Source organism: Carex rostrata, chromosome 12, assembly GCF_964058835.1.
Source record: "Carex rostrata chromosome 12, lpCarRost1.2, whole genome shotgun sequence".
Taxonomy (NCBI): Eukaryota; Viridiplantae; Streptophyta; class Magnoliopsida; order Poales; family Cyperaceae; genus Carex; species Carex rostrata.
In genome coordinates this window covers 4870162-4883792 of record NC_135929.1, presented here as the reverse complement: position 1 = coordinate 4883792, position 13631 = coordinate 4870162, and the positions used below count along the sequence as shown (strand labels likewise).

Sequence of the window (13631 nt, the reverse complement as noted above, 5' to 3'; positions counted from 1 at the left end):
CAATTTTTTTTTTTTTTCGGATTTTCAATGGCGGGAATACAGACATATTGAACCACTTTCACACAAAAATATATATCTCTTGCTCCGTCTAGTCTACTCTAGTCTCCGGTCTAAACCTTGGACGTGCCAACCATCAAGGAAAATTAGTCATTCATATAATACCCCTGTCGGTTCTCGAAATTACATATTTAGTCAGGTCCACTCGAAAGACGACAATACCCAGCAGACCTCGAAACTAGCAGTGTGGTATATCTGTAAATAAGTTACATAAGTAGAGTCTGTTCTATATTAAGATTTCAAAAGATTTTGGATTGATGAAAAAGAAAAGATGTGAAGTTGTGATCTGCACCAAAGAGGCAGCGACATCTGCTTTGCACGTCGTTAATTCATTGTCCGCACGGAGGAGGTAAACGGCTGGGACCGACAACTAACACCGTTTCGATACTAAAGACAAATTAAAAAGAACATGTGGAGAAGTTTCGCATCAGACCTTATACTATCTATTAATCACAAAACTCTTCAAATCTAGAGTTCGCTGAAACGAACAAGTTTGCTCAAATACTCTCAATTTTAGCATATTATTTCTAATCAGGAATTCGATAGGTGTAATAATTGTACATAATTTATACAAAATAACACAGGATATCTGTAAGTAAATAAACTCAACCTCATATTTCAGTATATCTCAATGATCGATTATGATAATGTGAAGTCATTTTTTCTTCATTTAAATGTAGATCTATCACAATATGTGGAAATACAAAGTTGGTGTTTGGTTTCAGTACAAAGTTGAGGGTACTGGTGTAAATAAAAGTTATCGGAAGGATGTACCGGAAAATATTAAAGAGGAAACAGGAAAAAAAGGAATCCATATCACCCCAGGTACCTGAGGTGCAAGCCATAAATCTGGACCGCTCTTTTCATGTGACACGAATCTCAAAGCAGACACCCTACAGTCCCAAGTCCCAACTGGCTCCATTGAGTGTGCTCCAGATGGAATTAATCTAGGCCGTTCATTCTTTATAATTGTACCTCAGGTACCTGGGGAAACACGGACTCCGAAAAAAGAGGAAAGAGAGGGACTGAGGGAGAGCAATTAAAGGAGAAAAAAGCGTCTCCCGTTGTGTTCAAGACTTCAAGCCTGAAGGCGATTCAAAAACCCTCTCTCTCTCCTCTTGAAAGCTTGAACCCTCCAAACAGCTTTGCCTTTCTTTCTCTCTCTACACACTTTAGGTAAGAGAGCGAGGTAAGGCGAGAGAGAAGAGAGAGAACGAGAGACTAAGATCCAAAATCTCGAAGTAATAAAGGAAGGATTTCAAAAAATTTCGACAAATCATAGCAATGTGGCATCTCTACTCTCACTAGGGTCCAGAAATTTCCAAATTAACCTCACATTTAGTCAGTACTTTTGAAATCCCAAGTATTCTAGCAGAACCGAGTACTAGAGGCGACGATCTCCTGGAATTTATCTCGCCAGTCATCGATCTGCAATTGTACATTACGCTCAAGGGCACCTTTGCATTTTACTCCTCGACCTTTTGGGATTATGCAGTGAGGCCCCTGCTGTACGGAGCTTGAAAGAGGAATGGGGAGTGTTGACACTGAGGTTGAGGCAGGTCAGTAGCCGATCTACTTTAAATGTCTTATTTTTTTCTTTTAACATGCCAAGAGGAGTGTAATTTGGAGGAAAAAAAAAGGACAGAATGGAACTATCCAAGCTAGTTGGAATGAGCCTGGAATAGGACTTCGTTCATCCATGTTGCTTTTGTTATGAAAATGTGCAAGGATTGCGAACTGCAATTTCCGTTTAAGAAGGTTTACTCCTTTTGTTTCTCGTCCTGGATCCAATATTTGTGATTCCTATAGGCTGAGAAAGAAAAGATCTTGCTCTCTTAGCCTTATTCCTGCCTTGTTATGAAATTTTGGGTGCAATGCTGTGCCTGCAATTTCAGGGAAACTGAATTTTTGTGTCTTTCACTTAGCTCGTAATTCTGTCTCTTGTATGAAATGCGTCCCTTGAAATGGTATATCTGTCCAATCCTTTGTTCCCACACTGTTAACTGTTTTCCTGGAAATTTCAACGTGCTAACTATTCTGTAAATTCTTGACATTTTACTATTTCAGCGGACCGAAGAGCTGAATTACTGGACTGGTTGAATGAACTGTTACCTGATTTTGATGTACCGATTGATTCATCGGAGGAGGAACTGAGAAAGCAACTCTATGATGGAACTGTGCTATGCTCGGTTTTAAATGTACTTATTCCCAGTATAGCCAAGGTACTTTTTATTCATTAACTTGGTTTTAGTATTATCAAGGAGTAAGCAGATTTGGAATGGTGGGCTTATTCTGAACTCATATGGTTGATATTTGGAATTAAATTGCAAGCAATAAATTGTATAAGAAAAAAATTGGGCTTTTTTGTGCTCTTGTTTCACAGGAAACTCTGAAAACTTCCACAGAGTTCAACAATCAAATGTCATATACCTAGCTGTCACAAAGTAATTATTTTTGGTTAAATTGGAAGAATTGGGCACAGTTCTATCATATTCCTGTGAATCTTGCCAAGGAACAATACCTTGCATTTTCATGTCTCCTGATCTTAAGCATATATTTCTACTTCCTTCTTTGATTCTTTTGTAGGGTACACATGGCGCTTATGACTCGTCAGAGCCACAAGTTGTTACTTTGAAGAAGTTTCTTTCAGTAATTGAAGAACTCGGATTACCGGGCTTTGAAATAACGGACATTGAGCAGGTATCCATCTGGTGCTGGTTTATCCAGTGTTTAACACATTTTATGCCCCTTTTTCACCTTAATCTTCTTTTGGCTTACTGTCATTCGATTGTAGTCTTGAGGGATGTCTATGTCAAGTTGAGGCAAATTGCAAAACAGAAACCACAAAATCAAAATTCCGTGCTTAACTGGAAATTGCAAGTCTTGGCTACACATTTACTGATTATTTTACTGCTACGTTCATAAGTGCAAATTTGCTCGTTTTCTTATAGGGACCAATGACATCAGTTGTTAACTGTCTGTTGTCTCTGAAGAACAATATAACCTCTGAGCCAGGTGAAGATGGCTCCTTTGAAAACACATCCAAGACTGGAAATGGCAGCCTGCTCAATAAGAAATGGAGAGCTCCTGCTCCTGAGCCTGGAAAGCATGCTCAAGGCCAATTGCGTGGCTCCGGTGCACCTGGTGAGGAGAAGAGGAAAGGTCATTCTGAGGCCAAGTCGCACCACACCTCTCGAGGTATGTTTTCTTTATCTTCTAGTCCTTGGTACTAGTACTGGTAATAAACAGAAATCAAGTGCAAGATAGCAAAATAACAGGAGTGTACTTGCAATGTTACTGATGTAGTCTGCTAGACACTTGTATCCTACTAGTATCTGGACGCCTCTAGCATTATCTTACCAGGTGCTAAGATAAAGATAATATTTTATTAAATGAGCCATAAGAAGGATGGAAATCAAGCATGTTCTTCAGATCACACACAAAAGTATGGAACAGTGTGACAACTAATGAGCTCAGTACTATGGGCATCTTTTTAGTTCTCAAGAATAACAAATTTGAAACTAGAATTGAATTTAACTATGTACACAATACATAACAAATTACACTGCTTATCCATTCTATGAAATTGGTTATTGTGATCTATATGATTATGAAACAATGAAAGAATTTTTAAGGTTTCTGTTAGCAACCTAATTATGTACCATATTTTTATAAAATATCATTTATTGCATGTAATGTTTTGCACACTACAGGGCAAAAATTTAGGGAAGTTTTCCAACTCAAGAAAGGCTCTTATTCTGATCTCCCAGCTGCTAAAATTTCTGAAATGATGCATTCTAATAGTTTAGATGTAAGTTTTCCAGTGACTGTTGTAGATATATTTGAATGTATTTTAAGTTGGTTCTGAAAATTGTATATCTGTTGCAGAATGCGACCACACAATCACTTCTTAGCGTTGTTAATGGTATTCTGGATGAAAGTATAGAGAGAAAGAAAGGAGAAATACCACATGTAAGTTTGTTATTAGTTTCAACATCAACCAATAATTTGTATAAAGTGTACCTTTAGGTAGATCACTTGACTGGTATAATATTTCTTGGTTAATGTAACTTGGGAGACACTTTTGCATTGGAATTCATTATAAGAGGATAAATAGCCTCTTTAGTCTTTATCCTATTTCCTCTTCTTCTTCTTCTTTTTTTTTTTTTTTTGCTTTTTGGGGTCTTTCTTTCTCTTATTTCTATTTTATTTTTAATATTTTTGTCTGTATAGTTGTTTTACTTCTATTATTTCCTCTACATAGAGGGTAGTTTATCTATTGAGGAAAGTTGTGCAAGAAATTGAGCGACGCATTTCAACACAAGCTGAACACATAAGAAATGTAAGTTCTTTTTTTTCAAAAGCTCCTATTTTCTTTCTGGACCCTCTTTATATGCGATTGAAGGTCTCTACTGGTTGCTTTGGCACAGCAAAATACCGTCGTAAAAGCAAGAGAAGAGAAGTACCGTTCAAGAATCAAAGCGCTTGAAACGTTGGTCAACGGAACCAATGAAGAAAACCAGGTATGGAATTATATGAAGTGTTCTGGTATCTTGCTGCTAATGCTTTAATACTCCTACTCAGACAGTATGAGTTTTTTTTTTTTTTCATTATATCTGTGTCTAGAAAGGATTTTGTAATTGAAGGAGGGTGGATTTATCTATTTGTTCATGTGATATTTTACCACATTCTTTTGTCACAGTATTTTGCATATTGGATGGATAAGTCATTATTTATTGGTTTAATTATTTTCAGATAGTCATGAATCGGCTCCATGTAGTCAAGGTTTGTAATCAACCTGGCTTTACTTATCCATCTATATTTTCAATTTTTATTTGTTAACTTTTGTGAAACTACAAGGAAAAATATTGAAAGAGTATTAATCTTTAAAAAATTAACATTTCTAGGCAGAGAAGTCAAAGTTTGAAGAGAAAACAAAAAACAGCGAGCAAGACATTGCACGGTTAATGAAGGAGAAAGAGAATGCTGAGAAATTAATCACAAAATTGAAGAAAGAGATGGAGTCTGAAAAGAAGTTGCATGAAGATCAGCGGAAACAACTTGAGACCAAGGCAAAGGAATTGGAGACAAGCTTGACTGGCAGAATAAGGGAACTTGAGTTTCTTCTAGGAAATTCTAGAAAAAGAGTTGGTGACCTGGAGACTGCATCAGAGTTGAAATTGCAGATTTGGAATAGGAGGGAGAATATTTACCAAAGATTTGTGGATAATCAACTCTATTCAACTAAGGTTCATTTTGACCTTTACAAAATGTTAATGGTGCATTAGCCAGTGATAACTGTCCTGACTTACATACAAGGGTTTCTTGTTTTTGTTTTGGGAACAAACTTAATGCTTTAGGGTCAATAGCATATTTTGCTTAAACAACAAAACACTTGGTCCTTCAAAAGAAGGAAAGGAAAAGAATGATGTTCAATTAGTACTAGTAATTAGGATGGTAATCCTTGAAATAAACTGTAATATGTTTATTATCTTCTTGGTGCTTAATTCGTGCAATTATTTTGTCATGTCAGAACCTAAGAATGTCATCTGATTCTCTTAAGCAAGAAGTTTTCAATATTCAGGAGAAATGGAGAGATGAGATATCTGACTTTGGTTAGGCCATTTCCTTTTATTCATTGTTTTTTGTTATCTGAAATAAATAAATTAAATAAACAATAAATGCTTACTCTTTTTGTAGGCCTGAGGCTGAAAGGTTTAGTTGATGCTGCTGAGAACTATCACAGAGTTCTAGCTGAAAACCAAAGATTGTTCAATGAAGTTCAAGAATTAAAAGGTAATCTCAACATAATTTAGTGTTCTGCAGACATAGCTACCGGGAAGGGACTTCTCCTAGGTTGGTCTGACTGAGAAGTGTTCATTCTCTATTGTCAATTTTGCAGGGAATATCCGGGTATATTGTCGTATTAGGCCATTTCTTCCAGGCCAAAGTTCAAAATCGACCACCATTGATTATATTGGCGAGAATGGGGAGTTATTAATCACAAATCCCTTTAAACAAGGAAAAGATGGTCATAGAATGTTCAAATTTAACAAGGTGTTTGCCCCTGCTTCATCTCAATGTAACATTTTTTCCTCTTGAATTTACTTCCTAGTATTAGTCTATAATCTCATTTTTTTGGAATACCCTGGAAACTTAGATCCTAATATTGTTTCCTTACAAAAGTTAGTGTTGTTGATTTGGCTTCAAGGTCCTCTTGAGATATAAGTTGGAAACTGCTCAAGGCTTATTTCTAATGGATACAAGTTTTAGTTATCTAGAGCATAGATATGAAATCAAAATGAATGGTCAAGTAATATAAAGATTTATGATTTGTTTCTTAAACCTCCATCTTATACATACTTGACAATTTTTCTCCATTTTTATTAAACAGGTGAAGTCTTCGCTGATATCCAACCACTGATTAGGTCTGTTCTTGATGGCTTCAATGTATGCATTTTTGCATACGGTCAAACTGGATCTGGAAAAACTTACACAATGGCAAGTTAACGCAACTTTTAAATTTATTCTAATCCTGTTATCCCAGGTATTCCTTGAAAGCATAATTTGTCAATTAAGGAAATTTTATTTGGGTCTGATCAAATATTCAGACCTCTTTTTGGTTTCTTTTCTTGCTAATTCTTGGGTTATGTGTACTTATTTTTGCATAATTGAAACTAAATCAGGTTACTTGAATTTTTGTTGAAACGGGGAAAAATAAGTGAAGTTTGGTTTCAGTCGTACTCCTATCAACTGAAACTTGTATATTGTAATTCTAGATTTCAATTTTATTTATTTTTTTGCAGAGTGGACCTGGTACATCAAAGGAAGATTGGGGAGTCAATTATCGTGCATTGAATGACCTTTTTAATATCTCATTGGGCAGAAGAAATGCATTTTTGTATGAAGTTGGAGTTCAGATGGTTGAAATATACAATGAACAAGTTCGTGATCTTCTCTCCAATGATGTTGTGCAGAAAAGATATCCTTTTTTATAATATGACATTGTTTTAATTCCACATCCGTATCTCTACAAAACTGATAGAAGCTACCCTTATACACAGCTGGTGGGGATGGGGGTAGGGGTACCATATTTTTCGGTGCATGCAAATTGAAAGCTACGGTTTTTAAGATTTTCAATTTCAGTTACATGATGTGTAACTTAATAATCTTTAATACTATGTTGGCTTAGGAGCCACGTATGGGAGTAAGTTTTTTTTTGAAAACTTGATAGTAGCTGCCAAGGTTCGTGAGGGGGAATCGAACTCTCGATCTTTGGGTATAACAACTCTAGAACATTTTTCTAGCCAATTGTGCTACCTCCCCTTTCGTATGGGAGTAAGTTAAAGGATGGATTTATGGTACTGAGGCTCATGTCAAATCAGTGAAAATGTTTTTTAATTTGAATCCTTTATTTTGTATACTTTTCCTTAATAAAATTGAAACACTCGGAGTTTGGAGTACCTCCCAGCCGAACGGCCTTGTTGTGCCTGAGGCAAGCTTGCACGCTGTCAATTCTACGACAGATGTACTTGATCTGATGCAAATTGGCCAATCCAATAGGGCTGTTGGCTCCACTGCTTTAAACGAAAGGAGTAGTCGTTCCCACAGGTACTTCCAAATTTATCTGACAGATCGGGATTTGAATAATTTGAAATGTCATTTGTTTCCTTTTGGTGATTGTATTGGATGGACCTCTTATGGTCTTTGTATTTTATGGTCTTACTTCCAATTTTTGCTGTTATAATGGGGTTCATGTTGGAATTCGATTTTGAACTTGAGGCTTTTGATATCCAAGAAATTCAGGACAACAAGCCATTGAGGCTGGTCCTGGACACATACACACTAAAGTTCAGCACAGGTACATGCCACCTTCTGCTATTTCCTCGAGGGCATGATCAATGGAATTAACATTTTTTATAATAATGTTAGTACAAGTGCCTTGACCTTTTTATTTGTTGCTTGATACTTTTTCTCACAAAGTTGAAAGCAATTCACAAGAAAGCTTCACTGCTCTGTTAAGTATTTATCATTTACAGCTGGAGAATCATAATTGTTTTAAGCAATCCTTATATTCTTATAGGCAGGGAAAGAATAATTTATGTATTCAATTTATGTATTCATGTTATTTGATTTTCAGCATTCTGACAGTACATGTGAAAGGAATGGATGTGAAAAATGGTTCCACATCCCGTGGATGCCTTCACTTGATCGATCTTGCTGGTAGTGAACGGGTCGAGAAGTCAGAGGCAACTGGTGATCGGCTCAAGGAGGCCCAACACATCAACAAGTCACTTTCTGCCTTAGGCGATGTCATTTTTGCGCTAGCTCAGAAAAACGCACATGTGCCATATCGCAACAGCAAGCTAACTCAAGTCCTACAGAGCTCATTAGGTAAATATATGGCCCAACTTTCTGTATCCCTGCAAAATTTTCACCATGTTGTGTATTCCCTCAAGAAATGTATTACACATGTCACTGAATGAAGGCAATGCTCCTAGTAAAATTGCTATTGGGTCTGAATTTTTCATCTCAACACAAGCAATTTTATAGTAACATGGCCGAGTTGCCTCTGACTTTATTATTTTGGATGTAGAAAAATTCTTTGTTTGTGGCGGCAAAATTGCCAGCACTAGAAGTCTAGAACAATATATATCTCTGTTACCTTAATCTAAAGGGTAGTGGTATCTGCGTATTTCTAAAAAAATTTAGGCTTACCTAACAAAGATGAATATTGCAGACCATCTGCAATTATTGCAAGGTGTAGGTCAAAATGGAAAAAAAAAGAAGAGAGTAAATATTGCAGACCATCTGCAATTTTACAGAAGCAGCAATCTGCAATAAATACAAGCTCATAAAACTGTCTTTTGTTTGTCACTAGTTCAGTAGTTCTACAAAAAAGGTTTCTCTTTGTAAGCATTTTGCATACATTAAAATACAACATAGAAACCCTCGTTTGTCCCTCATCTTGGGAAAAAAATTATTTGAATCAGAGGAATATTTTGATATTTAATAGAATTTACCTTTTCAATTACCTTATTATAAAGATTGACAGTTTTTGCAAATGTGTCAACTACCAAGGAAGATGTTCTAGTGTAAATGCAGTAAATGTTTGGCATAATCTAGAAAAGACTCTGATTTATGTATTCACTATAGCAATCGTCTTACCACTGGTGTGTGAACCAATATAGCAAGTTCATTTAATCTGTGCCAGGCTCAGTTTTATAGATACGGTCTGTTTGCAAATTCCGGTCAGCATTTGTCACTTTCACTGAACACTTGATTTTCTGTTATGTGAAAACTGGGCATTTTTTACATTTTCTTTTAAGTTTGCAGATATAAAATTTTTGGGTCCATGTTGCAAAATAAGTTGTTTAAACCCTGGCCACTACTGGTATATGGTTCTGAAGTGGCAGTAGTGTCCATTAATCCAGCAGATTTTTCCTTATTTTCTTCTTCCATTTTCTACTGCAGGAAACAGTAACCCTTGGTAGTTGTATGACCCCAATACATGCATGTCTTAAACTATTTATGCTACAACAACCCTCGATACTTGTATGCCACAATATGTCAAAATACATGTTTGCCTGAAATCATCTTTGGATGGGATTGAACTGGAAACTGGAAATCAAAGTGAAATTTGTATGACTTTATGTGTGTTTTTCTGTTTATTTTCAGGGGGACAGGCAAAGACTTTGATGTTTGTGCAAATAAACCCCGATGTGGAATCATATGCTGAGACCATAAGCACTCTAAAATTTGCTGAGAGGGTGTCTGGGGTTGAATTAGGGGCTGCTAGGAGTAACAGGGAAGGCAAGGATATTAAAGAGCTCCTTGAGCAGGTTGGTTTAATTTAATCATTTGGTTTAATTTATGTTTTCTTGTTCTTTCTTTCATTTTTTGCATGCGGGGAGAGGGAGTGGAGGGCTGGTCATGTGTCTCTTCAAATATATTATCTCATCATGAATGATTACTGTTCCAGCATCTCTATTAAGTGCTAATGCATTGAGCTTGAGCACTGTACATGTCTGGTTATTAACTTCTATTTTCTCTCTGGGTGGTACAGATGCTGGTTTTAACCAGTAGTTTAAGGCTTCTTTATTGCCCTATATGTCACCCGATTCCCCAGTTGTGGGTAATTTGAGATGATTCCACGAGGGTTGAGCAAAACTTTGTAAAATTAGATATTGATTGCACAACTGAGGGTTAATTGTGCCACTGATTAAACACTTGGTGTAACCTATGTCATACCCATTGGGTACCAACTCCAGTTTGACCATAAGTGGAAGTTGTTACAAAATTATATCTGCATTTTATACTAAAAACTTCACACGTATTTTTTTGGGCATCCCAGGTCTCCTCACTGAAAGACACTATAGCAAGAAAGGACAACGAAATTGAGCAACTTCAGACCCTCAAAGAACTTAAATCCAGATCAACAAATTCAAATTCCACACTACTCAGACACTCTTCCACTCCAAGTTACACGGCAATGGCCATCTCCAGTCAGTCCCCAGCCCAGCCACCACCATCCATTAATAACAAATCTCTATCATATACATCTGAGAGTTACACTGAACCAAATAATAAGAGTCTTGGGATGAATGGTGCGGGTCATGGTGAGGCTTTGGATGAAGGGGAAGATGAAGAGAGTGAGGGGTCAGAAGGTGGCTTCTCTGTCGGAGGTGAAACTGACTGCTCTTTAGGCAGTGGTTTTGAGTTTGTACCAAAACCGGGTGAACCTGGATCAGAGAGGTATGCGACTTCATAATATAGTTCCAATTTTCATCTGATAGGTTTTGGGTTTTACTGGTTGACAACTCCTCAGAGTGAGGGAGTTGCAATATAAGCAAACTGTCTGAAGCAGAGACTGATTTTAAAATAGAAGATAATATTCATATAATATTGCTAATATTTCTCTTTGTATCAGGCAAAGGAATGGACATAAAGTAAGCAGATCAGTTCCGAGAACTGGGACCTCTCGTCTGAAGATTAAAGATACCCTCAATTCTCCGGCCCCTGGTACCTACACAATAAAAAATGTCACCTGTTTAATACTAGTTTTGGTACTGTATTAATAAGTGTTACTGACTTGCTTAATCTCTCTTAGGTCTTCTTAGGACAACTACGGGCCAAACCACGACCAGCTCAAGCAAGGCGTCAGGTAAGAGATGGCAATAGAAAGCTGTTGTTAGTTCACAAAAGCACCAATGTATGATTTGTTGATGCATGTGCTTTCTGTGTCAACTTTTTGTTGATTTTATATTCACGTAGCAGGCCTTCTCATTTGTTGTCATCCTGTAAAAGTAATCTAGATGTTGAAAATTGGGTGGTGAACCAGAAAAATTGCATCCTGTCAGTGGAATGTGGTTAAATATTTCAGCTTTTTAGAAATATATTACCGGCCTAAACGAGGTATCAATATGCCACTCAACATGCATGAATCTGATTATTAGCAATATTTAAATTAGCTTTAAGCAGTATAATTTTTTTCTCTCAAAAAGCTTCATGAAGTTACGAGTTGAAACTTGGCTAATCTATTGGTGTCACTGAAATGTTTGGCAAGTGTTTGCGGTAATTCAAATGATTTATGGTAAAATTAAAGAAGCTCCATAGTTATTTTAAACTTGATAAAATCTCTAATATTTGATTTTTTTTTTTTCTCTAATGCGATTTAATTTAATTTTACTTCACTTGCTAAATGCAATTTATGAAGCTACTTAAACGAAGCATTATTAGTGCATAACCATTTATTGGTATGTTATGGAGAAGCAAATGGAATGCTAGCAGCTGAAGTTGAATATCGGTAAATTACATGCTTAACTTCGATGGCATAAACTATTAAAGAGGAAACAAATCTTTATATATTAAAAAATTGTTAGATTTACGAGTAGGCATGGGAGTGTCAACGAACTTGGATCAAAATCTGTTATTCTCTGGTATGAACAGTATTTTTGTTATCTCTATTTTTTTAAATTTAGTCATTGAATTGTTTCGAGATGCGTGCACATAAAAGTTTTGAAAAAAATTGCTTTGAGATTTGTTTCTGACAAAAATTGAACAGTTAGATTCAGAAAAGCAAAAATAGCAGTAGCGGGTTACTGTTCACCAGAACAAGAAAATATAAGCGGATTTCATTCCGCATTCCTTATTCCTACATTTACTGAATTTGATGAGAAATGTATATAAAAATTGTTAGAGCTCTATTTTTGCGTGGCAGTGTCTTGAGTCTTGACTCTCTCGAATAAACAGGCGTGTTAGCAGGACATGGTCCACAGGAATATGAAAAGGTCACACAGTGATCGGATAAGACACAGCACGTGTGTCTGGTCGTGTACTTTGACTCATGTGTTTCTTGTTGTGACTTGTGAATATTTGTGTGATATAACTAGTTTTTGAAAAATTGACATAACACGACATACGGTATTACATACAAACTAGTCTGATAAAATAACACGACAGAACAAAATAACACATATATAACCAATTACGTTTAAACATGATTCGTATAGTCACAGTGTATGTGCTATAATCGTCCATCTCAGTTTAATCACGGTGTGAAACTGATTACTTTTGAAATCTGAGGTACACTATCTACCATCATGACGCTGTATTTTTTTTTTTGGAAAGAGTCAACAATAATGCGTGAAAAAAAAAAATGCTAATGCGGTGAGCGTCTGACGCTCCAACTGAGGTATCCGCAATTGTTTTATTTGGAGACAATAAACTTTCTAACATTAATAACCCTATAAAACATTGTTTTGATCGTAATGCTATTACGCGGGTGATAATAAAATTATGGTATAAATATCAGTTTTAGAACATATTGTTACTTCATATTTTATACATTAAGATTAGAGTAGAACTAGGGTGCTCTTAAGCTCACCAAAGTTTTGGTGAGCTTAACTCTAAAACTTATCAAATCGATTTCAAATGACGAATCCGAACCGTTGAAACCCGCCTACCTTACGTGTGATGCATCTACATGTGAAATTTTTAAACATTCGAATTAATTTAGTATAAAGTCAAGTGGTCAAAATTAGAAGGTTAATAAATTAATTTTAGTGCATTCATTTTTTGAACGTTTTTGACCGCTTGACTTTATACTAAATTAATTCGAATGTTTAAAAATTTCACATGTAGATGCATCACACATAAGGTAGGCGGGTTTCAACGGTTCGGATTCGTCATTTGAAATCGATTTGATGAGTTTTAGAGTTAAGTTCATCAAAATTTTGGTGAGCTTAAGAGTACCCTAGTTTTACTCTTAAGATTAATCAATTCATAAGAAATTATATTATAACTATCTCAGATATTTATATGGATATTGATTCGGATTTGAATTTGAGTTGGTAGATAAATTAAAATCACACCCTACCATTATAATGTCGGATCCGGATATGCTTCAAATAGGATATAAAAATATTAATATTATAAATGTATTAATAATATAAACAGTTATACCGTTATATTTATTTTTAATCAATAGCGATCTGAAAATAAATCAAAACCGAATAATTGAATAAAAATAACACATCTAAGGATACATAAATGAATTCTAAGGGCAGTGCCAT

General features: G+C 35.8%; 1 protein-coding gene across 1 annotated transcript; it reads left to right on the top strand.

Annotated features, from left to right (window-relative positions):
- The first annotated feature begins 1113 nt into the window (after positions 1-1113).
- Positions 1114-11451, top strand: LOC144563699 (kinesin-like protein KIN-14C). Its single transcript, XM_078313194.1, has 21 exons — positions 1114-1616; positions 2125-2279; positions 2644-2757; positions 3009-3255; positions 3771-3868; positions 3946-4029; positions 4322-4399; positions 4488-4580; positions 4813-4842; positions 4965-5306; positions 5591-5672; positions 5758-5853; positions 5960-6139; positions 6452-6558; positions 6864-7040; positions 7505-7668; positions 8198-8451; positions 9736-9899; positions 10412-10812; positions 10988-11079; positions 11168-11451. Exons 1-21 carry the CDS (start codon positions 1586-1588, stop codon positions 11236-11238), a joined length of 3060 nt encoding a protein of 1019 aa, XP_078169320.1. The 5' UTR covers positions 1114-1585; the 3' UTR covers positions 11239-11451.
- Positions 11452-13631: the final 2180 nt, after the last annotated feature.

Bases quoted from the DNA above. Each gene is read 5' to 3' on its own strand.
- LOC144563699 (XM_078313194.1), top strand. From the start codon at position 1,586: ATGGGGAGTGTTGACACTGAGGTTGAGGCAG. The intron at 1,617-2,124 runs GTCAGTAGCCGA...TTACTATTTCAG, and splicing joins TGACACTGAGGTTGAGGCAG to CGGACCGAAGAGCTGAATTA. The intron at 4,581-4,812 runs GTATGGAATTAT...AATTATTTTCAG, and splicing joins GAACCAATGAAGAAAACCAG to ATAGTCATGAATCGGCTCCA.